A 26,474-nucleotide genomic window follows, 5' to 3' on the forward strand; every position below is an offset into this window, starting at 1 on the left:
TGAAATACGTATTATGAGCCATTTTTTTCATCCTGCTCTCAGAACATTTCTATGGTCAACATGTGTGCAGGAAGGTACTTTAAGCATCCAAATGGCTTTCCGGGGATGTGGGAGTGTGGTAAAGGAGTCATGGTTCTGCTTCCTGTAAGAGTGAGGCTGTGGTGGAGCCTGCAAGACCAGGCTGTGTCTCATAGAGTACACTGTGTCTGGAGTTCCAATCAGAGTAGCAACCTGCACAGTCAGCTTCCATCACACCTCATCTCTCAGGAGAAGATTAATCTCACAAAGTCTCATACAGTCACAGAGTCTCATCATTCCAAAGAACTCCATTGCCTCTCCAATCTTGTTATTGCTTCTGTTTTCCCATGCGTCATCTTCCCTCTTCATCTGCTCTTTATTTCCTCCTTTCCCATCCCTCTTTTTCATTTTTATCTTAAACAAACTAAGACTAAACAACCACCGGTAATGTTTCGATTTTTTCAGTTTTCTATTTCTACTTTCCTCTGCTTCATAGAGAATGATTTCCTCATTAGGAAATGAATGTGTTAAAGTAGATAAGAAGGCTATTGGAGCCAGACTGGTTGTATCCGTACTGGCTGCCTCTCTTCACACAGCTGGTTGAGCTTGGCAGGCCTGATCCTCATGAAGCAGGTTGGTCTCCCGATGTGGCACACAGCTCTCTATGCCGTCATATCCATCAGCAGTCACCACCGCCTCTGCACAGTGTGGCTAAGGCCTAGTGGCTGGGTTGGGCTTGCTTTGGTGGGACAGGGGGACGGACGGGAATAACCCCCTCTCAATGAGCTCCATATCCGCTCTCCCAGTCTCCCCGTCTCCCTGTCTGAGTATAGACATATAAAAATGCCTCTATTTAAACTGAGAGCATTCCTTTCCAGGGTTCACTGCCGTTTAATTTCTCTCCTCCATTCAGGTAGAAAGAACTCAGAGTCCAAAGCACTAGTGACAGTCATATGCAGACCATGCCAGTTACCTTTTATTACAAAGATTTTATACAAGTTAACATTATCATTAACAGCGGTAAATAAGAGACAGATGGCTACTCGGGCATCAAAGGGAAAAGATAGATATCCAGAAGGTTGGTCTATCTAAATCACATATGTTTGGTTATCAGTATCCAAGGCTGAAGTTGGAACACCCATACAATACCATTTCATAAAGACTAGGGAGAGTGATTTTACACTCATGCAGGATTAATAGGGGTCAAACCGAGGGTCATTTTTGCCCACTACTTGTTCTTGGTACAGTCATAACCTGGACATTGCAGGTCATTAAATAAATTGTATAAAACAGGAGGAAAAAAGCTTGTATAAATCATAGAGTCAGATTTGAAGTACAAAAGTGGGCATGGTGAGACTAGGTCTTGGTATCTGTGAAAGCTATCGAAAGAACTTTGCAGAAAGTGCACAGATGGTAGTGTCATCAGTTTTGCTTGTGGTGGCTGGGTTAGAGTCCAGAGCCCAGCAACACTCTTTTTTATTTATGATGGGAAGGACCAGACCTGGCTGCTCCCCTCAGATCCAAGAGCCCAGTGTCTGACCTTGCATTCACTACCTGATGTGACGTTGGTTGCTCCCCCTCCCCCCACCCCCCCAAGCTGTCTGACTGCTAATACAGGACCTTGACAGTAATCAAGAAGAAGATACTGTAAAATACCTATAACGCCTATACAGCCATTGCCAATATCGAAGATGCAGCTACCAGAGATAGAAAGGAAAATCAGTGAGTCCACTAGAACACCCTTGGCAGTAACAACATGTTTGTATGCAAACCGAGTGTTGGGTAGGTCCATTTTAGAAAGCGTTTTTTTTCCGAACGGTGTTCGTAAATGAAATATTTCTTTCAAGGAATCTCATTCCCTGATCTCTACCGATTAAACATAGTCATTACAACCACTAGGAAGCTTTTAGAAAGCTTGAATGTTACATACTGGACATTTTAAGCTTGACTTTGAAAAAAGTTAACAATCTATAGTTATTCTTGTTCTTGGTTCTTGTTATGAACAGAAATGAAGAAACTGGATATCAAATGATAATGAGCTCCCTTCATATTTATTTATTTGGAATAAGACTAATGAGTATTTTGTCTAGAATGAGAAGAAGGTGAGGGAGTGGATGTGTTCTTGATTCCAGAACCATATTTACAGTAAGAGGGACTGAGTGGAATCCTTTCTGCCCACTCAACTGTGAGGAACGATGGGATGCTCTCCCAGTCTGTCCCAAAGCGGCGTTTGGCCTCCATGGTAACAAACATTTCCTTGGAAGGGCTGGAGAGTACTAGGGCTATGTACGTCAAAGATCTGGATTGTGACATTCTTTTATCAGAGACAAAACCCAGCTATTCTGCTGCTGCTCGGAATTTGATACCGTATTGGGGTTCTGCCTGGTCATTCAAGGACAATGAGCAACATGTCATGATTGGCTTTTCATGATATACTATATGTGACACAGTCTGGTGAAAAGGGCTGCATGTCGGCAATTCTCAAGTCGCGCAAATGAGCAAAAAGCTTTTCCTTTTTTCCCTTTTTAAAGTGTTTTCCGTTTTTTTTGCATATTACAAAGAGCCCACTCGATGTTATAATAAACAACAGTTTTAGGATCACTAAATACTTATAATTTGTGAATTGGATTCACTGTCTTGTCTGCCTTAGGCTACTAGGTAAGTGATACATGGCACAAACAAATTAAAGCAAGGACTGTGTGATCATCTAATTATGTGTAGTTATGTGTTTTTAGCATGTTCATGTTCTATCAGCATGTTGTGATGTGGTAAACATGCAGTTAGATGTTCATAGCGATGGTCCTTTTTAGCTACTAGCTACTAGCAGCTGTTTTGTGTGTGTTGATTCAGAGCAAGTTTCTCTGGAATTTGGTTTGAGGTGTACCAACATTCAAATAAGTATATTTTCTCCAACTATTTTCAGATTTCAATATATGACACATCATTTGAAAGTGTGATCATTTGAATTAATCTGTACTTTCATAATCTGAAAAATAACCATGCCCTACTTGAGGACTTTTTAACCAGACCCTGTCACCTCATCTCTTACCTTCACTATTAAGATGGGCTGCATTGGATATCTACTATACAGTTATTGTGCCAACACAAGGATATTTGTCACTTAAGCTTTACCTGACTTGTGGATTTCAGAGGGACATTGGAAGCGCAAGTGACTAAGAAGCAGTGGGTGTCGGAAAGGACACAGAGGACCACGTATAACCTTGCATCAACCCTGTCTGAGTTATATTTATGTGATGGGATCAGAGAGTGTTTATTCAAGGGTAAAAATTGGCTGCGGCGGCCGCCGCGCTGGAAGAGTTGAGTGATGTTGACATGTTATTTATGAACCTGAGGCAGACACAGAGTGAGGCGTGCACCAAAATGCCTTCATTTTTCTTCAAATATTTACTTCTATATTTGGGTCAAGTCTTGGAGGAGGTCCTTTGATGGAACAAAGTGACAATCTCTTCAAGAAGGAACAAAGGACGACTCAGTATTCAGCTCGTTTAGATTTTTTGTTTTTCATCCAATCTTTCGTGTTACACTTTGGTGTTTTGTTTGGCCATTTATTTTGTGACTTTAGAGGTGAAATTCAGTATGTTTTTGCTGAATAGAAAGCAGTATATTAGAATAGATTACTTTATCGATATGTGACCCTCTGACATTGAAAACATCCAAAAACACAAAATAATGAAACCCCTCTTCCTGCCTTGTACTGCGTTAGCTGAATGCAGCTGGTCATATCTCCCTCTTCCTGTCTCTCTCTCCAGACACTTTGGGTGCTAAAACAAATGTCGATGTGTTCATGTAGTGGAGGTAGGTTACAGTTGGTCCATGCTACATCTGTGCCATTGACTGTTTGGCACTACGGGGAACACTTCAAAGTGTGTGCTTGACATTTCCTAAGACATGCATTGTATCTGAGAGACTTGATAATGACACCTTATTTAATATGTTGTATTCCCCTCTCCCTAGTTTTATAAAGAAAACAGCTGTTGACAGCAGCTGGCCTTAGTTATTTGACTAAGGCTGGCTCTAGACTTTCAATACACAAAATGTCCCCACTTACAACTCGACCTTTCAGATTGGTTGGAAACTTCACTGTTATTGTGCGATGTTGTCATCTACATCAGATTTAGTTTTCCATTTAGTCTCAGATGCGCAATGAAAATCAGCAGTGGAAAAAAAGGATGCATTTTAATGAAAGAATGGAACATACAAAAAATATATATAGCCTATCAGTTATTTTCACAAGACTTGGCCGATGATCAGCAACGTTAGAACACAGATGTTATGAGACACTTAATACTAGTCATGCAGAATAAAGGACAATTATGCTCTATGAAAAATCACACCCTCTGTGAAAATGGAAAAGACATCCTGCCAACTGAGCCTCAAATGCACTAACCTAACTCTAACTCTATTGACTAAATTCAATTAAAAATGTTAACAGGTGTTTTGGAAAAATACTTTAGGAAATGTATTAGAAATACTCAGTTGGATCTTGGTTTATTAAAGCCTATGGTCATACACATTTGGACTTTGTATTGATACACAAACAAAATCTGCACGCGGAACAGTATTTGACCTTCTGAGGTCTGAGGTTGATTATTCTACCTGACTGTAGCTAACACACCATAATCAGGCCTCAGCGTCTAAGGATTTCCTCAATTGATTTGGATTAAACACAACTGGCTTTCATCATCATCTATGTTTGAGGTATCGGACAGAGAAGAAAGGGTTTTGTGGTCCGGACTTCGTCACCGGGACATTTAATCCTTCTCACCTTTGCAAACTCTCTGAGCATACGCAACTGCTTCCTGGCTCGATCCACACTCAACTTCAAAGTGGAACTCCGGGTTTGGGTTTCCTGGCAACAGGTGCAAACATCAGATGACAATATGAGTAAGTGCATGTTACAGTCAGGGACAGTGCCAGAGACATTATTCCGCTGTTGTGATAAGAATTATACCTTTCTTGGAAGGAAAAATGAAAAATGAGTCATTGTATATGTTATCTCTCCAGCTCTAACTGAAAAAGACATGATGTACTGAGGCATGTTCTGTACACCTTAATGCCATACTTTATATTTAGTTGGAAGTGACTTCTCACGCTGAAGAGGCAAATAGCAACATTCATCTTAGATGAGAGACATTGTATGATGATCCTGTAGGATTTGATCCTGTAACCTACATAAATATCCCAGCACATCCTCATTGACTACATCCAGGAGCCCAGATGGTGGAAATACAAACCTAAAGCTCACTACTGACTGAAACAACCCGTTTATATGAACAAATTGTTTATAGTGTTCTCTCTCTCTCTCTCTCTCTCTCTCTCTCTCTCTCTCTCTCTCTCTCTCTCTCTCCCTCCCTCTCTCTCTCTCTCTCTCTCTCCCTCCCTCTCTCTCTCTCTCTCTCTCTCTCTCTCTCTCTCTCTCTCTCTCTCTCTCTCTCTCTCTCTCTCTCTCTCTCTCTCTCTCTCTCTCTCTCTCTCTCTCTCTCTCTCTCTCTCTCTCTCTCTCTCTCTCTCTCTCTCTCTCTCTCTCTCTCTCTCTCTCTCTCTCTCTCTCTCTCTCTCTCTCTCTCAGAAGCAGACCCATTCTCCTGGCCAGCTGACCTAATCAGCCTCCTTGCTCACACCTGGGGATGTGCCTATAAGAGCAGGCACTCCCCATTCATCTGGGAGACCTCTCTCCAGGCGGACACCTTTTGTTTATGTTGTGGCATTTCTGATTAGTGGCATTATTATTTTACACCTTACAACATCCTACACTCACGCATCCACGCACTTACACTACTGATGGACATGTGTATGAGTATTATTTTAAAATTATTATTAAATATTATTTTAAGCAAATATTATGTTCCTTAATTGATTCTGACGTGTGGTCTCCCCTGTTTGTCTCGATCCACGAGCCTGGGTCATGACAATAGAAATGTAGCCAGACTTTTTAAATATATATAAACTTCGAAAATACAGCCTAGTAATGGTACAGTACTAAACAGTACAGTACAGTATTGCAATCTCTATGTTGACCACTGTGATAATGCAGTCCATGTGGATATGGAGAAGAGTATAATATACAATGGGGGAAATACTAAATATTCAACATATTTCCATATTTCCATTGCAGCTATTCACATGAAATTTAGACCAGACATTGGTAATAACTCAATAAAATGACACAGCTAAAGAAATTGTCAGACTCCAATAAAAAAGGTTATGCGTAATAAAGGGGAATGACACAGGAAAGAAGTATTGAACACGTTAACTGAAATGTATTTAATACTTGGTAGAGAAGCCTTTGTTTCCAATAACAGCTTCAAGAAACTTCCTGTATAAAAAACCCCCCTAATCTCTCAGTGATCAGGTGGGATTTTAGTTCATTCTTCAATATAGACAGTCTTTAAATATTGAAGATTTCAGGGGACCCACTGGTGAATCTTGATCTTCAGTCCCTTCAGCAAATTTTCTATTGGATCTGGTGATTGAATAGGCCAGTCCAACACCTTTATTTTTCTTCCACTTGAACCAATGGAGAGTCTCCTTTGTAGTATGTTTTGGATCGTTGTCCTCCACCCGCGTCTCATCCTCATCCTTCTGGTGGATGGCAACAGATTATTCTCAAGAATTTCCTGGTACATAGCTCCATTCATCTTCCCTTCAATAATTTGGATTCCACCAGTACCATGTGAAGAGAAAAAGCCTTATACCATGATGCTTCCTCCTCCAAACTTCACTGTCTGTATTTTTTAGGATTATGCAGAGCAATTTCTCCTCCAAATATGGCACGACGATTTTTGTCTCGTCTTGACCAGGCTACATTCTCCCAGTAATCTACAGGCTTCTCCAAATGTTGTTTAGCAAACTTCAAACAAGATTAAACATACCTTTTCTTCAGTAATAGAGTCTGTTGGGGTGATCACGAATGGAGACTGTGGTGGTGGAGTGCATTGCCTATAGTTTTCTTTGTGATAACTGTACCCACCCAGCAAGCACAAATATGTTATAAAGACGTCATGATGACATCTTTCAGAGACGTCCAGGACTAGCCCAGATCACATGTCGTTTGGGGGATTTTCATGACGTCTTTTCCTGGACATCTCTGAAAGACGTCATTACAACGTCTTTATAACAACGTCTTTGTGCTTGCTGGGCGATCCCCATATTGGCTGTGATCTGGCCTAGTTCTGGACGTCTCTGAAAGACCTCATCACAACATAATTTGGCTCCTTTTACTAATACCTTGCCAAAAACATATCATTTCGCAGTACAACAATGTTTCAATTATGAACAATAACTTTCAATTACAAAAACGTGTACAGAAACGTGTACAATTACACAGTTATACTAGTTTTTTTTACAAAACTTTAACAATTAATGTTTAGATATTCCTCGATTATGACGGTGACAGCACGGCGAACTTGTTCCACCACTTCTGTAATTGAAAATAATGAACATATTGTCAGAACTTGAAAACCAAACGTATCAATAACATCAATAAAACGCACCAAGAGGACATCCATACGGCCGGACTACTGCATTCAACTGCAGCATATTTTTGAGAATGAAACAGCTTTCCAATTGTCATCTTACAAGCCAACAGGTCGCTAGCATTGGGCTACATGTTAACATTAATCGGTTGAAATTCTCGTCTTTCGCATTCTTAACATTACACAGCAGTTAGTTGTGTCAATTCTGACCTGAGCATGGCTGGTTGATGGTCAACTGATGTTCCCTCCACGGGGTCATCCCTATGTTCCCCGGGTCCTATGTTCCCCGGGTCCTATGTTCCCCGATTTCTTAGAAAAAAGAAAAAAAAGGGTTCTATGTTCCCCGCTTCCGAAAAAGGGTTCTATGTTCCCCGCTTCCGTGATTTTTTTTGTTTTTGTTTTTGTTTTTTATGATTTAAAAAACAACATACACAAATACATAATCATACTGTTTTTTTTAATTTATTTTAAAAAAACATTTAAACAACATACACAAATACATAATCATACTGTGGATTACTAATTGATAGACATTTACAGGAAATTGCAGGAACTATTATACATAGGAACAAAATTATTATGTGTACAACATTATTATTATTAACAAAATGATTATATGTACAAAACCTTTTGTAGGTAGGACACTATTGGACCTCGACCCAAATCTAGTACTGAAGCTGACCCCCCATGCTAAACCATTTGGAAGTACAGTATACTAGGACTCCAATTCAGACACACTGGGGGGCTGTCACAAATCTACTAACTCTAATCAGCCTGGTCTCACACGGCAGACGTCAGACTTCGACGTTTATGGACAAACGTCGAATTCTGACGTGAGATTGCATCCAAACGTCGAATTCCGACGTGACATTTGCATCCAAACGTCGAATTCCGACGTGACATTGGGGTAGCTCGTTCTGATAGCGCAGGGGTGCGCCTGTTATGTGCGCCTGTCGGGGCTTCTCTCGGGATTATTCCATTTTGAATTGGAAACCCTATGGTTACCCTAACCCTAACCCTAACCTTAACCCTAACCCTAACCTTAACCCTAATCCTAACCCTAACCTTAACCTTAACCCTAACCCTAACCCTAACCCTAAATGTGGCCTAACTAATTAATGCAAGTGCAATTCAAAATGGAATAATCCCGAGAGAAGCCCCGACAGGCGCACATAACAGGTGCACCCCTGCGCTATCAGAACGAGATACCCCAATGTCACGTCGGAATTCGACGTTTGGATGCAAATGTCACGTCGGAATTCAACGTTTGGATGCGATCTCACGTCAGAATTCGACATTTGTCCATAAACGTCGAATTCTGACGTCTGCCGTGTGAGACCAGGTTGCTCTAATTATTTAAAATACAAATAAATAAATAAACAAGAATGTGTTGTGTAACAACTCCCCCAAGATTCCCCTCCACCACAGAGAGACTAAACTGTCCTTCTGAAAGAGACTACACTGACATCCTCCATCCCAGACAGACTACAATGACCACCATCACAGTGTGACATGGGAGAGTTACTCCATATGAGAGTGGAGAAACGTATTCTTCAGGTAGCATGTGTTCCTGATGTTGTGGACTACTCTTTTATCAACAATTTCACAGTATTGCCCATTGGTGGCAGTTGAATTCATACCTATCCCAACAAGTTGGCGTGGTTCCCAAAAACATTTATGATGTAGGAACAGGAGGGTGTCAGTGATGGCTGAGGCTGGGAAGAGAAGCTTTGCTCCCTCCTTGTACTCTTCACAGCCTGTCAGGGGATCTTCTCTGTGGAGTGGCAGGAACACGGTCCCTTCAAACAGGAGCTGTGGATTCTCTGAAAATAAAAGACATCAAGTATTAAGGTAGGCTATAGATTCCCATCAATATTTTTTATACAAGGTCTTTCAGTAAGACTATTTTACCTGACATGGTAGCCCATATGCCTGTGATTTTCACCGGTGGCCTGTGGTTCCTGTCTTCACCAAGTAGGGTTGGGTTGAGTTGGGTTGGGGTTGTCTCCACAAATGACCCAACTCTGATAGTCTTTATATCAAATCTGAGAATGAAATTCAGTATGCTAATTATAAAAGGGGTATGCTATTGATAATAGCATATCATTTAGATTGTTTTTAATTTATTATTTTAGATAATTCATTATTTTAAAATATTATTTTCTTTAGATAAACAACTAAAATAAAAAATCTAAATTAGATGCTATTGATACTGCATAGAAACACATTGATATAATATACTTGTATGTTTCAGGGGACAATGTTGCACTCTGATATTTAGTGTGTCTCTGTGCTGCTTGAGGCCCGTCTACTGAGGCTGAAAGGACAGTATATGCAGGGCCTCAGAGATCTGGCTTCGTACTGGAGGGCTGTCAGCCGTAGCGTCCGTATGGGCTAGATCTTTTTGATTTTTTGATTTTTCCACATTTATTTTGATAGCACTTTTTGGGGCCAGTGCTCAGAGGAGCACCTAGGGATGCTGCTTGGTGCTCCCCGAGCTCGCGAGTCACGACCCGTCCCACAGGATGGATGAAAAAGGGATACATGGATAACTTATTAGCAAAACGACATTTTTTCATAAATAAAGATGAACGAACAAATGATTGTGTGCAAAACAAAAGAAACAAATGCAAAATCAAATGACTGCTCTTTAAGCATGAAAGTCTGTCAGACTCCTTTAAACAATGAAATCAACTGACATCTCTTTAAGCACTAACTGAATGTCTGTTCTTTAAACACAATGAAATCAACTGACATCTCTTTAAGCACTGCTCTGTTCTGTAAACACTGAAATCAACTTTTCAACAAAAAGTTACAGCCTAAGCATTTATTTATGCTACAAGCTTAATCATCATCATCACTGCTCTCTTGACTGCTGTTAATACTGTCCTCAATTTCAACCATGGTAGAGGATGTTGTAGGCTGTTGTTTTTTCTTCTAATATAATTCCCAACCATATTCCCTGGGTCAGGGGTCTAGGTGCGATAATGACGCTGTAAAACAAACGTCTGAACGTTTGAAAGCTTCAGAGAAAAGAAACGTGAAGTCCCTTGGTGTTGTTTTTCCTTTTAGCGACGAGTCGTTCGGGACTGAATTTTCACATGCGGCGTGATAACCGTGTGATACGCGATACGCGGAATGAAAGTACGAGTTACGATACTTTCCGAATGTTTTCGTGAGGGGAGTCGCCGTGGTCGTCGTCGGTCGACTGCCGTCCCCTTCGGCTGAGGGGACGGCAAATAGTTACTTAGTGGGGCTTGCAGTGATGCAGCAGTCAGCAGTTGGATTTTGAGGAAGTAAATTCCTCTCCCAGCGCTTCCAGCTGTTGGTGCGCAAGAGCGCGTTCATGCCGCTGATCTGCCGCGCAGCATGCATTTTGGCGACGCATGCGCACTGGCGCACCAGTTATGTACACCCCCTGGTTATTGGCCTAATTTTGTTATTGTTATTATTATTATTATTATTATTATTGTTATTGTTATTATTATGTTATTGTTATTGGCCTAAATATTGTTATTGTTATTATTGTTATTATGTATGCACAAACATAGTCTATTTTTTGGGGTTGGTTGCAATAAAAGCCTATATTTTGGATTGATATCTCTACTGTATTTATTTGATTCCGTTTGACAAAAATATAGAAAAAATATTTAATAATGTGTATATATATGTATATATCACTGGTGTTCTTTTAGGAATATAAGATTTTCAATTCCATCTCGAAAATGATCTATCTAGGGAGTTATATAAAATGCTGAGACAATACTATGACATTGATTATTACATAATATATATTATGTATATTGATACATATGATTATGTATTTGTGTATGTTATTTTTTAAATTTCAGATTTCAGATTCAGATTCATTTATTTATTCAAGGGACAGTGCATATTAATAAAACAAAAATAAATTGTAAATACGCCAGAGTTAGCCCGAAAGCTAGTTTTCATCCGCAGTCCCTATGCCATGATGTTGTATACGGCTCCCTGGAGGAAAAAAGTACATTTAAAAGATAAAATATAGGTAGACCTAGGCACAAAAAAGTAGACAGGACAAGCATTTAGCTTAAGGGCATAACATAGGGGGTTAAAAGAGCATACATTAATCATAGGCGGTTAAAAGGAGGGTACATATAAGCAGAGGGTTAAAAGAGCATACATTAATCATAGGCGGTTAAAGGGAGGGTACATATTCGGTAAGCAGACTAAAAGCAAGCAACATATACGCACGGTAAGCAGACTAAAAACAAGCACACAGACTGTACAGGTAAGACATGTTAGGCGGTACACAGACAGGCGGTACACATGACATACAGGTATAGGACAGGACATTTCAATGTTGGCAGGTGTGTGTGTGTTGATCATCCACTGTTTTAGGTGCTTTCTAAATGATTTAAAGGTGCCTAATTCTTTAAGGTGCCCTGGAATCAGGTTCTATTCACGTGCCCCTCTAACTGACCAGGCAGACTGACTAAAGGCACTCCTCCTAAATGGGATGGTGCAGTCCCCTCTGGTGACACCCCTTGTGGTGCGTGCTGTACTTCCTGGTCGTGAGATGAAGGTGTTAAGTGGTGGTGGGGCTAAATTGTGGATAGTTTTATAGACAAGGCAGAGGTTTGTGTAGGTTTTCAGATTGTCCCAGCTTAGAATGTTGTGTTTCTTCAGTATTGTGCAGTGGTGAAAGTGTCTTGGCTAGTATCTTGTCTAGTGTTTTGATTGTTTGTTTGTATAGTGACTCGAGTGCTTTGCAGGTTGTGGGATTTGCTTGTGACCAGCTTGTTATGCAGTAGTTGATGTGTGTGAAGATCATGGCGTGGACATACATGGTAGCTGCCTCTGTTGACATGTAGTCCCTTATAAAGCGGAAGTTGGACAGATTGAACTTGACAATTTTACAGACCTTTTTGATATGTGCCTTAAAAGTGAGGTTGGAATCTAACAGCACCCCAAGATATTTGAACTCGTTCACAACTTGTAGTTGTTCCCCTGAGATAATGACATATGCTTCTTCAGCAGAACGGTTTGTTTTGGTAAAAAACATGCTGACCGTCTTGGAAACATTAAGTTGGAGACGACAGTGGTTCAACCATGTAGTCACCTGAGCCATAGATTTGGTAAGTACAGCAGCTACCTCCGTCTTGGTCTGACCATGTACAAATAGTACAGTGTCGTCAGCATACATTAGTGTATCAACCTCAGGACATTGATATTGATATTGACATTGATACATATGATTGACATTGATACATATGATTATGTATTTGTGTATGTATTTGTGTATGTTGTTTTTTAAATAAAAATAAATAAATAAATAAAACACAGTATGATTATGTATTTGTGTATGTTGTTTTTTAAATAATAAAAAAATAAAAAATAAAAAAATAAAAAGCGGGGAACATAGAACCCTTTTTCGGAAGCGGGGAACCGGGGAACATAGAACCCGGGGAACATAGGACCCGGGGAACATAGGTACGCTCCCGCACTATGCAGCTTTATTAGTTGTATGAGCGTACTGTGAAGGAACTGGGACCTGTATGTTCCATTTATCTCTACATACATGAGGGGTTTCACTTCCTGTAAGGTGGTTATATAACATTGTCATACTACACCAATAAACGGATGATGACTGAGTTGAAAAGGATGCCGGATCTCCCAAGAAAAAAGCTTGAAATTGCCTAGCAAAATAAGGACGAGTAAACAGTTCTGCTTCTCAATACAAAACCAGCCATTCACAAGTAAAGCGATTGTGCCTTTGGCATTGGTCACATTCTGTTATTTTCATTTGTATATTTTATATTTATTTAGTAACATCCTGTTAATTTACCTCAGGGACAAAATGGAGCTTTCCCTTGCAGAGAACAATTGATACTGTAAACTTGAGGACCTTTTGCAGAAAACAGAGACGGCAGTTGGCATCTAAACATTTAGAATAAGATCATAAGGCCTACTCATAACAACATCTCCTACTCAACAACATGACAAATATTTATTCAACACCTTATGAGTCCATCTGTGCAGCCATTCAGAACAGGACAGTCTCTCCCCCAGATCAATTTTCAATTTCAATTTCAGTTTATTTAAGAAGGGACAATGCATATCAATTGACCACAAGTGTAAATACGCCAGATTTAGCCAGGAGGCTAATTTTCATCTGTGGTCCTTGGCCAAGATGTAAAAAAAGGCATCCTAAAATGACACAAGATAAAATTAACAATAAAACAGCATCATACAGACCATATGAATGGTCACAGTTAAAAAATACACAGTTAAATTATCCATTATTCAAACCTCCCACTGACCAGCTTCTTTCTGCCACAACTGCCTTGAGCACCTCAATTCAAAGACTGCTCAAAGATAAAGGCAGATGAAAAAAAAGTTATGTTTTCCATAACTTGTTGTTCAATGTATCAGGGGAAAACTGCGACACTTTAAATGAATGTGCAATATGCCAACCCTCGGGTACATAAGGTTCAGAGATAAGAAATGTTAGAATAGGTATAGCATAGCATAGAGTACAGCACAGTGTTTTATTTGTATAGTATAGTAGGCTATAGTGGATAGTGTACATAGCCTTTATTTATGTAAACCAGCTCTTTTCCCTTCTTGTTTTTAGTTTTCTTTCCTAGCACCAGGGGAGCCCCCCCTCCCAAATTTCGTTGTTTGGTACCTGTACTATATTAATGACAATAAAGACCATTCATTCATTCATTCATTCATTCATTCATTCAATCAGGCATTCAACTGATTTTGCAGGAAAATGTGTCTGGAGACCTGATTAGCGTCTTGTCATTGTTGAATGCAAGTCTAATTGGCGCATTGCCCTCAAGAAATGATTTGCATCTCTCTGATTAATTATTTTACTGTTCCACTGGTTATTGACTTCCTCTTCCACACAATCGTCAGCGCACGTTTATGAAGTATGATTTGAGCAGTCTACTTATTTCTTCTTCTATAGGTAGAATCAATTAAACTACCACTCTTCCCTAATTCCACAGAATTCATAAAGTCAGTGTGAAACACGTGGATGTAAAACGATTGTATTTATTGCACAAGGAATAAAGACCATAAAGTATGACACAAGGAAAAACAAAGCAAGTGAGTACCTTACTCCGAGACAAGACACAAATGAACAAAACATCAAAACAAAATTAGACACCCGCTATGTTCTTAAAATAGATCATTGACTAATTACGGGTATACAACCTTGTCTGTAAATGTGGCACTCTCGCCATAATTCACCTACTGTAATTCACCTACTGTAATTAACCTACTGTAGTTAACCTACTGTAATTAACCTACTGTAATTCACCTACTGTAATTAACCTACTGTAATTCACCTACTGTAACTCACCTACTGTAATTCACCTACTGTAATTAACCTACTGTAATTCACCTACTGTAATTAACCTACTGTAATTCACCTACTGTAATTCACCTACTGTAATTAACCTACTGTAATTCACCTACTGTAATTAACCTACTGTAGTTAACCTACTGTAATTCACCTACTGTAATTCACCTACTGTAATTAACCTACTGTAGTTAACCTACTGTAATTAACCTACTGTAGTTAACCTACTGTAATTCACCTACTGTAATTCACCTACTGTAGTTAACCTACTGTAATTCACCTACTGTAATTCACCTACTGTAATTCACCTACTGTAATTCACCTACTTTAATTCACCTACTGTAATTCACCTACTTTAGTTCACATACTGTAATTCACCTACTGTAATTCACCTACTGTAATTCACCTACTGTAGTTAACCTACTGTAATTCACCTACTGTAATTCACCTACTGTAATTCACCTACTGTAGTTAACCTACTGTAATTCACCTACTGTAATTCACCTAATGTAATTCACCTACTGTAGTTAACCTACTGTAATTCACCTACTGTAATTCACCTACTGTAACTCACCTACAGTAATTCACCTACTGTAATTCACCTACTGTAACTCACCTACAGTAATTCACTTCTTGACCAAATAATTTTTAGAGACTTGACAGATGTCCCACACCCTTGAATGGTAAATGGTGCAGTCCATTTACACACGTGTTTCCAATTAAATAATTATCAGTTACACTCTAACTTAGCCTCATAGACAATGCAGTATAATGATTATTGTCTCGTAAGACTTTTCACTTTTTTTTTCACTGGGCGTTGCTTGTTTTCGCCGCTTCTCAGCCCAAAATCTAGATATACTTGCAGTATACAGAGTAGATAGTCGTACAAAGACACTTAGATTTAGATTTAGTAATATAAAAATTAATTAGACCCCTATACTTTCTTTTATTTATTTTTTGGTTTCTTTTTATTTTACTACTCGATCTTTTTAGTTTGTAAAGTGTCTTTGAGTGTCTGGGGCATGGGATAAGTGACAGAAAGACAGAGCATAGAAATAGATGGGTAGAGGGAGGTCGACATGATATCTGTCAACAGTTAATAGTTAGCAATAGCTATCGAGTAGAGCGATGTGAGTGGGTATAGAAATAGATTACGCAGAACTGGTTGAACAGAAAAACAGCAACCAAGTAGCCTTGAGCAGAGTGGTATGTTAGAAGAGTGGCGCCAATGAGCTTCAAATAGTTCCACATAGCTTCCTGGTTATACTGTCCTGATTTACCCAATATTTACTTTTTATTGGACTAACAACCAGTTGTCAGGCAACATGCTCTGTTGGTATCATGTAAAGGAACTATGGTGTTTGGGCCAATAGAAAGTTGACCCCTTCATTGGTGCCACTCTTCTTCATAGAACACTCTGACCTAGAGCAAGTACCTGACCTGTGAACAGCTTCCAAATGCAAATGCCACACTTGGAATCAACTCAGACCTTTTACCTGCTTAATTGATTAACAAATAATGAAGGAATAGTCCACACTGGCCCATGAAACAGCTTTTGAGTCATTTGTCCAATTATTTTTGGTCCCTTGAAAAAGAGGGAGCTACAGAGCTGTAATTCCTAAACCCTTCCTTCAATTTGGATGTGAATACCCTTACCCTAAAGCTGAGAGTCTGCACTTTAAACCCATATTCATTATATAACTGTAACTGGAAGATGTTTTGGTAAACAGCCAAAATAAAAAAAAATCTGTCTGTGTCCAAATATATATGGACCTAACTGTACACTTATGTTTAACTCGGTTACACCAGTACATACATTCTGTGCCCCCCACCACCATCCAAGTTGCCCATCCCTATGTTAGACCACAGACCGTTACCGTGGTAACCAGGTGTCAAGCTTGTTAGCTAGCCAACAAACAAACGTCAAACGGCCAGAACAGAAAAAAAACTATTAATGTTATGGCTTAGATATTCAGATGTGGAGTGACAGTGTGAAGAGATGAACATGTTGATGTAAGATATCTGTGTATTGTTAAATCTGTAGAAACAGGCAAACATGTTTTGTGTTTTTCACGTTTTCCACGTGGTCTTGTCTTGTCAGAGAAAGGGCTGCCAGTTCCCGTGTCTCAGTGGTGCTCTTAGACCTGTCGGACACGTGTATATAGTCCTGGTTGACTTTGCCTACAGCAAGCACACTAATTACTGACTTTTGTAATGAAATCTCACATAAAATTGGAAATGAAGTCTCACATACATTTTTTTAGCACGCTTTTATTGAAAAGATAGAACTTCTGGCATGTGTGTGTGTGTCATTCAAACACTTTTAGTTTTTTTCAAACACCATATAAATATGCCAAGTAACCCAAAAATATGTTAACGAATTAAATGTGCTAACCCAAACCCTAAGCCTAAACATTTAAAGAAGGGAACTTTGGACTTCTTCTTCTCCTCTCTCTTTTCTTCTCTCTTTTCTTTTCTTTCTCTAACCCTAACCCAATAAACGTTTTAACCCAAAGCCTAACCCTAACACTAACACTAACCCAAAGCCTAACCCTAAACATTTAAGATTTTTGGACTTCTTCTCCTCCTCTCTCTTCTCTTCCCACACGGCCTCCAACTCGTCGCCAACCAACGTCAGGTTGTCCAGCCACTCCTTCCTCTTTGTTAGAGCCTGGTCCTCTACCTGCTGCAGCTTGGCCTGGTCCTCTACCTGCTGCAGCTTGGTCTGAGAAAGCGAGAGCTGCTGACGAGAGGTGACCAGGTCCGTCTTCAGCGCGTCCACCTCCGCCCTGCTCCTCTCCTCAGCCTCAGCGGTGAGCAGGTTGGCGGCTGTGAGGGAGGCCTTCTCCTTCCCCCACCGGTCTCTGTCCTCCTGGAGCTTCATGCAGGCCTCATCCCTGCTCTTCTCCAGGTCCAGCAGGGCAGCAGCTCTGGTGAGGACCAGAGCCTCAGCTGCCTCACTCTCCAGGGCCCTAACGTTGGCCTGGCTCCTCTCCTCCTGCTCCATGACGTGGACTTTTTGTTGGAGGTCTCTCTCTCTCAGTCTGCTTTCCTCCGCCTTTTCAGCTGCCGCCAGCTTGTCCTCCAGGGCCTCACTCTGCAGGGCCTTGATCTGGTCCTCTGCCTCCCTGGCGGCGTCGGTGGTCTCCAGGAGGGTCGCCCTGACCTCGGTCAGGCTCCCCTCAGTCTCTCGCTGGGCAGCGAGGGCCTGGCGCCTCTCCTTCTCCAGGTCAGAGATGTTGTGGAGGAGGCTGCCCCTCTCTTGCTCCATATCGTAGAGCTTTTGGAGGAGGCCTTTCTCTCTCTCCTCGCTCGCTCTCTCCAACTCCGCATTTGCCAGAGCGCTGCTGGCCTTCTCTGCCTCCAGCTCAGAGTCCTTGACCTCCAACAGGGCCCTCCACTTCTCCTTCTCCTCCGCCTCCACACGCCCTAACGACCGGGCTAGACGAGACATTTTCTGCTGGGGGGCTGCTCTCTGGGCCTGTTTGTCCCCGGGGGCAACCGTGGCCTCAGAGGCCTCGTCACCCGAACAGACCTGCAGGAGCAGAACATGGTTACATGGCTACATGGTTACACAACACTGGTATAACTGCAGGGACGTGTGTGCTAATAGTGATGGTTACACTTACAGTAATAGGTCTGTCCTCCTTCAGCCTAGCAGCCTCCTCTATCCGCCTAGCAGGTTGCCGAAGCGTCCTGTTGCTCACGGCTACAATATAAAAAACGGAAGGAAGGATCATGTAACCTATAAAGTCACGACAATCTAATACAGGCGGGCCGTCAAGCCCATAGATTTTTACTTGTCAAGGCAAACTTTTAAAGCGAAAATCTGTAATTCAAGACTCTGGTAGTTTACACACAAAACCCACATTGATCTCTACTCAGCGCGCGCACGCACACACACACACACACACACACACACACACACACACACACACACACACACACACACACACCTCTGGGTTGGTCCTCAGGACTGGCTGCTCTGTGGTCCTGTGGGGCCCCCGCTCCCTGGGCCTTGTTGTTGTCGTGCAATTCAGTTTCAAGCTGCCAAGCAGACTGGAAATTGAAGACATCTCCCTGGTTCTTCTTCTTAGTTGGCATTTCTACAAACAACTGAACAAGGAAGAGAATGTGAAATGACATATTTATATATTATTATTCTAGAACAGTGTTTCTCAACCCTCTCCTCGGGGACCCCCAGCCGCACCACATATTTGATCTGTTCCACCACCAGCTCACCTGATTCAACTAATCAAGTACAAACCATAATTGCTTTTCACTTGATTAGTTAGTCCTATTTCTACCTTCAAAAATGAGGACGTCGGCTTGTAAAGAAAAAGCTTCTTTATATAAGAATCTCTGTTGGCATACACTTTTGATCACTTTCAAACAATAAACGAGTTAGACTTTGACACTCAGCGCGCGCGCGCACGCACACGCACACCCGCGCACACCCACACCCACATCCAGACCCACACACACACAATGCTCCATCTCCAAAGGTAACTAGCTCACTTCGGCGCTTACCTTGTGATAGCGTGTTGATCCTTGTGATTACTGACATCAAACTGGCTCGATTGAGGGTCGATCGCATTTTAGAAGCCCACATGTTGATTGTGACGTCATTATGTCATCTCGATTGTTGTGATTATGACGTCATCCGTCAGAGTTTTGTTTGCAGCCCAGCCTGGTCTCAGGAACTCAAAAAAAAATTTGTCCCCCCCCCCAAAAAAATAATTAAAAACAATTATAATAATACAAATAATAATAATATTAAAAAGCCCCATATCTATTAATCTCCCATTCCGGGAGCGTACCTATGTTCCCCGGGTCCTATGTTCCCCGGACACTGGACCCAATGGTCCTTTTAGGAACATTTAAGAGTTACTATGCTGCTCGACATTCTTGTTGCAAAGGTCTTGGGAGAGCTCTTTGCCTCTACCCATCATGAGACGTTTCTTACAGAAAAGCTTGGTGACAAATGATTTGTTTACTTGCACTCAGGTGGGAAACCCTTTTTCAAAGAGTGGAAGTACTTACCCACCAACATGCACTAACCCAGCTGATTCTAATTAGCACAGGTAGGAGAACTCATTAGTGGTATAAGTTGGTTTATCACTTTTTCTTACTGTTCAATACTTTTTTCCTGTGTCATTACACTTTATTGCACATACAATACTTTTTTATGGATTGGAATGTTACTATTTCTTTAGAGGTGTAGTTTTATTAGGACCAATGTGTGGTCTAAATGTCATGCGAATAGCTGCAATGGAAATATAATACATTTACAATATAACATGTTTTATTGTGTTGAATACTTATTTCCCCCACTGTACCTTTAACTGAACCATCTGGGTTACTGTTGTGTTGAGTAAGATAGAAAGAGAGAGAGGGGGGGGGGATAACATGGCCTCATTAAAAACACCTTATTGTATCTTGACAATACAGTAATTACATATAGTAACATACCTTTCTGTGGGGCCTACCTTGTAATCAAAGCGAATCGGTCTGTAGTACAAAATGTATAGGTGTTTTTTTCAGTGGCATAAGGCCGGACGGACTCCATATGATGGACACCCATTACAACAAAGCGAGGGGAACTGGGCTGTTCTCCTCTCCACCCCTATAAATCTGTTACACAAAGACAGGGCCAGGCTGCCTGGAGTGCAAATTACCCACGCTCCGGGAGCCATGGAGGACCAGAACCCACTCAACTTAGGTCCACTATATCCTGCCATAAACAACCTGCTATCTGCTCCACTGGTGCAACCATGGGAAATAACAACTGGAATATGGAGAGTCGGGTAGAGAATGGTCGCATCAACTGGTTTGATAGTTGTTTGCCCCCCGGTAAGCTCTCATTTCCTCTAGTGATGGGCTGAAGTTGGGTCTCCTAAGTCTTCACAATTCACCCACTCTACAATAAACAATATTCAGAAAATGTTCATTGTTTTCTCACCTCGTGTGATTTGTGCCTATAGTGTGACGCAGTGACCCAATTTCTCCCTGTAACAAGGCTAACGCTGGGTCCCAAATCAGAGGGACACAAAATCATAAGCAGGTGCTTGGAACTTGCTAGCCATGGCAAAGGGACAAGCAACAGCCCTCAACCCATCATCTGTTTGTACAGCTGGATCATTCACTGATGTTTTTCATGTGGGTCCCTCACAGCCAAAGCATACTGTAAGTGCCCTGTCCTAAAGCTGAACCTGATGTTTGTCACTACCAGTGGAGTGATTGAGACCTAGACTGCATCAGCTATTGTGTAGATGCTTGACAGATACTAATGCCAGATCCCATTTATTTGCTTAGATGTTACTGGACAGTACTTGCAATGACCTCTGTGATTTAACACTGTTCCACATTAGAATACAGAATTTGACTTAAACATGAGTACAAAGCACCTTCTTCACTGCATTTGTAAAGTGACAGTAAAACATTTTGAAATCATGCTAAACTTTATAAAATCACAATTTTGTACACAGGCAATACATTTTGTTCAAACAAAACATAAAAATGGAAATAAAATATTGCTTAACACTCTCAAATACTGTAGGTAGCGGCCAGGCTAGGCATATACTGTCAGGAATCGTTTTTATCACACAAGAGCAGTTAAATGCACTTTCAATATCCAAAGGCACATGAAACACATAAAGCAAGATTTGTGGCAATTGTCCTAAAACCGATATCAACACTTAATTACACAGTACAGGCTGGCACATAGTGATCCCTTTAAGGCTCATATCTTTTGATTATTTGTATTAAACATGTTATTTCAAACAAAGGAATACAAAGTGATCCACTAGATACAAAAAAATAAATAAAAGAATCCCAATGATATTAGAAGTGTATTAACAAACATTGGCAGACGTTTTCTGTCAAATACAATTAGGCCTATGTTCTGAAATGATGTACAGGCTTATTGACATGGCAACACAAGCTTTTATAAACGTTGACATGCAGCACCAAACTCAATTGAGCACCTAGTTTACAGCTGTTCCGCATAAACCATTCAATTGGTTACCTTAGAAAAGTTTTTTAAGAAGGATTGTACAGTACTGCCTCTCAACTATGGTCAATTTACGTGCAGATAACTACATTACTGAACACAATGTTGAGTACACAAAACACAATGTTGAGTACAGAAAACATTATTTTGCCTCCTCAGATTGCATCGATACATGAGGATTTATAATATTACATATGACTACATATGCAATTTTGTCAACGGTTTAATGGGTTGCAACTAGTACTTTTGGCAAAATACACTGGAACCATTTATCTGGTATTTGTAGGGTATCAAAACATGGCACATTAAAGTGTATTGCTGACCGTCCATATTTACCATGTTATCAGTAAACTGTGAAATCTGCATTAGCAGTTGTGCATAGGGGATGTAAAAAGATCAATGTTAAAAATAACATTTTAAAACAATAAAAAAAAACAGCATGCCAATTTACATAGCATACAATAGTACGTACTGTTAGGCAACAACAATTCCCACAAAACATACACACAGATTAATTCACAGCATTGACGACTCATAGCTGAATATCTCAAGCAACGGCAGCCTTTAGCACGCCAGCACTAAATTCAAATAATGAAGTTCTCATTGACGTCCAGCGTCCTTGTTATTTATGTCCTCTACCTATGCAAGGTGATTTAGGCACTTGCCATCTGGAGTGCTTTCAGTGTTTTATCACGATTATGTGACAGGACCTTACTCTATTGTAACTGAAATGAGTGTTACATTCGATGTTTCCTATCCTACATCCTCTTCTTCTTCCTCTCTGATGTGACAGGTGCTAAGTTTCTAACTCCTCCAGATTGTCTTCCCTGTCAGTGGGGAAGTGGGACAGAGAAGGAGCAGGACGCTCACTATTCTGTGTGGAGGAGACTTGGGAAATGGCAGGCGTGTCGACAGAGGAGAAGGAGGAGCCCTTGTCCATGCTGTGGGGGGTCAGCTCAAACTGGCCCAGAGTCTCCTCCTGCAGCTGGCTCAGGTACTCTGGGAGGAGGAACTCACTAAACCAAACAAGAGAAAAGCATTTTAATGTCAATTGACCATAGTAACTAACAAAACTATCATAGAAATAATGAATGGATACACAAACGACAGGATATATCAATGCTGAATAGCACAACATTAATTTAGGATAAGAATATTCTGTCAGATCAGAATATTGTCACATATCTGTTATAGCACATCACAATCACAATCACAATGGCATCAGCATATTTGCAAAAGCTGTATGAGCAGCACAAACTCAAGACAGCACCTGCTTAAAGGAGCAGTGCGGCCAATGAGAGCTGTTTCCTATTATCTGAACAGAGAAACACGTATCAGCGTATCAGATCTGAATCATGCAGCGGCAAAGAGCCAGCCAATGAGTTCTATATGCGTCGCATATCTGACTGGCGGCCAACACATTGCCTGTCTGGAGGTGAGGGTCTGGACTTCAGTTTGTTTTTGCTGGACACAAAAGGGCAATGGAGGCCGACTGAGAGGGCTGCACTGGAGCAGAAGGGTCCACGTCAGCTGGTAGTGTACCCACTACTTAATTTATCCAGGCTTAAACAATGAGGCTGAGGTTTTAAATCGGTCTTATCATGATACCATTATTTCAAGAGCTATGATTTCTGTATTCCATTATATTTCCAATATTCTGTTCTGTTGCGCGAGAATCCCTAAAACTAACCACTCTAGTAAAACCCTGAGTGGTAAGGCATTACTTTAACTCCCCAAACTCCTCCTCACCTGGTCTGGAAGTAGTTTGCTAGCTCAGACGCCTCATGGTTGAGACTCCTCAGGTGTACGATTAAATTGCCAGAGTTGGTGAACATGGCTCCACATGTTTTGCACTCGTAAATCCGCGGCTTGCGGATGAGGTGACGGGAGACCCTCATGTGCTGCTTATATTCACCAAAGGAGGTGAAAGTGGCACTACAGATTTGGCACTGGAAACAGCGTTTACCTTCATGCTTTAGTCGGTGCATCTTTAGGGAGTAGGCCCGCGTGAACTTTTTCCCACAGCGGTCACACTGGAAGGGCTTAATGCCTGTCAGGCAAAAAAGGAGTGAGGATACAAGATTGGATTTTTTGGGAAGAAATTAAAATAGTCAGGTACAGTAAAAGCGCCATGCCCTGGTCTAAAATGTACATTTGTAATTTATTTTGTAACCAACAAACAATAGTATGATAGTCACTCACCGGAGTGGATGAGCATGTGCTGTTTAAGGTTCTGAACACGGGTGAATCCGACTCCACAGGTGGGGCATTGGAAGGGTCGCTCTGGTCCGTTCATACCTGGCCTGGTTGAAGCATTGATGTAGAGATGGTATGGGTACTGAATACCATCAACCCTGCAGGGAGACAATGGCAGTGTTTAAGGGGTAATGACAGGATACTGATCTTAATGGGTTAATCCTGGAAAGCATCCATCATATTTCTTTGACTTCTGTGTACACCAATATCAGGTGTCTGACAGATGTCTTATTCTCTATAATTTAACAATGACATGGTCCAACACATGTTTAGTCAAGCAGAGTATTAAGTACATATTGACAGATTTCTTTATTTTATTAAGAAACCCAGAAATCTGTTACTTTATTGTTAATGATTAAAATAGCTCCAAAGAAAATCAACCTCAAAATACCATTTACAAATACAATTAGCCAACTCTGTTTGTGAACCTGGAGTGCTAACAAATGTGAAGGGGATAACTTGGTGCTGGCAGCAACAAGCCTTTACCTTTCATCCTCGTCCACATGGCCACTGGTGTTGGGCGTGCTCTGGATGGTCTGCAGCCCGTCTGAGACGACCTCATCCATGGAGCCTGAGGAGACACACATGAGCTGCCGCTGATTTTCCACACATAAAAGACAATTCGGAATTCTACAAACAGGACATAAGAGTGTTTACAAACAATTGTGAGGTTTAAGACTATTTCAGACTCAGTAATCAATGTGGACAAAATATTTCATACTAACAGAGCAGAGTAACTGATTTAAGGGGACGAAGGGTATAGGCTCACCTATAGAGGAGGACTGGGGGCTGGTGAGGAGGTCCTCATGGGTGTGTTCACTTCCTGGGACAGTCTGCTGGTCACTGAGGGAGCAGTGGGAGGCACTCACACACTCGGGCACCTCTTCCTGCACCTCCTCGTCACTCAGCCTCTCCACCTTCACATGTATATCGTCATCTTCTTCCTCTTCTAGCCCTGCACCCCTACCAGTTTCAACGCCTCTGGGGCCTTCACATGCTAGGTAGTCTGCTGTCACCCTGCTGCTGGGCTCTGTGTCGGGGCCCGGAGAAAGCTCCAGTGGGCCCTCAGAGTGCATAGGCTTTTCTGGGGAAAACCGACGGTCCACACCAAAGGGATATGCCCATATGCAGGCCAGAGAGGGGTCCATGGGCTGGACAGAGCTCTCCGGGAAGGAGGAGGAGGATGGGGAAGGATTATGAACCTGTGAGGAGGAATACGAGGGCACCAGGGGGCTGGCAAAGCTTTTGCGTTTGCGCCGTGACTCTCTGTATATTGGAATGGCACGCTCCAACACACTGCACTCAGATGAGACTGGAGACGGGGACAGGGCATCCAGTGGGGCCAAACCACACCCTGCTGAGCCTTCGGGGTTGTCCTGTGCTTTGTCCTGCCCCATCCCTAGGGCACTGCTACTCCCCCCAGAGTTGTGCCACAGAATGCTAGACTTCATGAATTCTGAGCAGATGTTGGCTACAGCAAACATCTGCATGTAGCTGGCGGCGGCCAGCACGTCTATGACGTTCTCTGTGCTGATATTGAGTGTAGAGGTGTAGGCATACTCCAGAAGTGGGGTAAAGCCTACCACTGTCACATGTTCCAGGTCCAGGACTGGCTTATCTTCCTCTCCCCCCTCATACTCTTCACAAGGCTTGGCTGACAGCTTGGCCCGCAGGAAGTCACTGCAGCATGCCAGAACTACTCTGTGGGCTGCAAAGAGCTTACCCTGGACCCGGATGTTGACATCACAAAAGTGACGATCACTGCGGAGAGCATTCAGTCTTTCCAGTATCTCCTGGCTATGGGTGGGGGATTTGTGTGTAAATGACTTTATTCCCATTTTGGGAGTTTGAGGAATGGTGTTTTCCTAAAACAATATATAAAATGAGCAAAACACAAATTGTGTTACATTGACGTCTCTTTTTCACCCTGTAAGTTGTTGGCGAAGCACAGATCTTGCCTACATCATAGGCAATCCAGGAAAGTAATATGCATAGCTTCTCCTTATTGGGAATACTTTTAAAATGAATTCTTTAGACCCACCTTAAAAGACTCATTACTTACAGGTAAGACCATTATCCGCAATGTCTTCCTACGCAATTCAGTCAAACCCTAACAACTTGTCTCACTAACACTCGCCAGGAACTTTGGTTGAATACGAATCATTCAGTAATGAAGCAACCACCTACAACACTGACATACCCTACAAATGTTCAACTTGTCAGAACTTCAACTTGCCCTGGTCTCAATTGTTCTGATTCAAATTGTAGGTGCAAGAGCAGTGTAAATATAACGTTTCCAGCTATTTCCATTTAGATTAAAGGCAAGCAGTTCAGCAGA

General features: G+C 41.5%; 1 protein-coding gene across 1 annotated transcript; it reads right to left on the reverse strand.

Annotated features, from left to right (window-relative positions):
* Positions 1–729: 729 nt before the first annotated feature.
* On the reverse strand, positions 730–25,974 carry zbtb44 (zinc finger and BTB domain containing 44; the record flags this gene model as incomplete). The annotated part of the gene is made up of 9 exons (XM_080529066.1): positions 730–841; positions 17,475–17,674; positions 18,230–18,403; positions 18,498–18,577; positions 22,751–22,896; positions 23,630–23,930; positions 24,083–24,234; positions 24,623–24,707; positions 24,906–25,974. 9 exons carry the CDS (start codon positions 25,972–25,974, stop codon positions 730–732), a joined length of 2,319 nt encoding a protein of 772 aa, XP_080385192.1.
* Between the last annotated feature and the right edge of the window lie 500 nt (positions 25,975–26,474).

Source organism: Nansenia antarctica, assembly GCF_963989245.1.
Source record: "Nansenia antarctica genome assembly, chromosome: 4".
Classification (NCBI taxonomy): Eukaryota; Metazoa; Chordata; class Actinopteri; order Argentiniformes; family Microstomatidae; genus Nansenia; species Nansenia antarctica.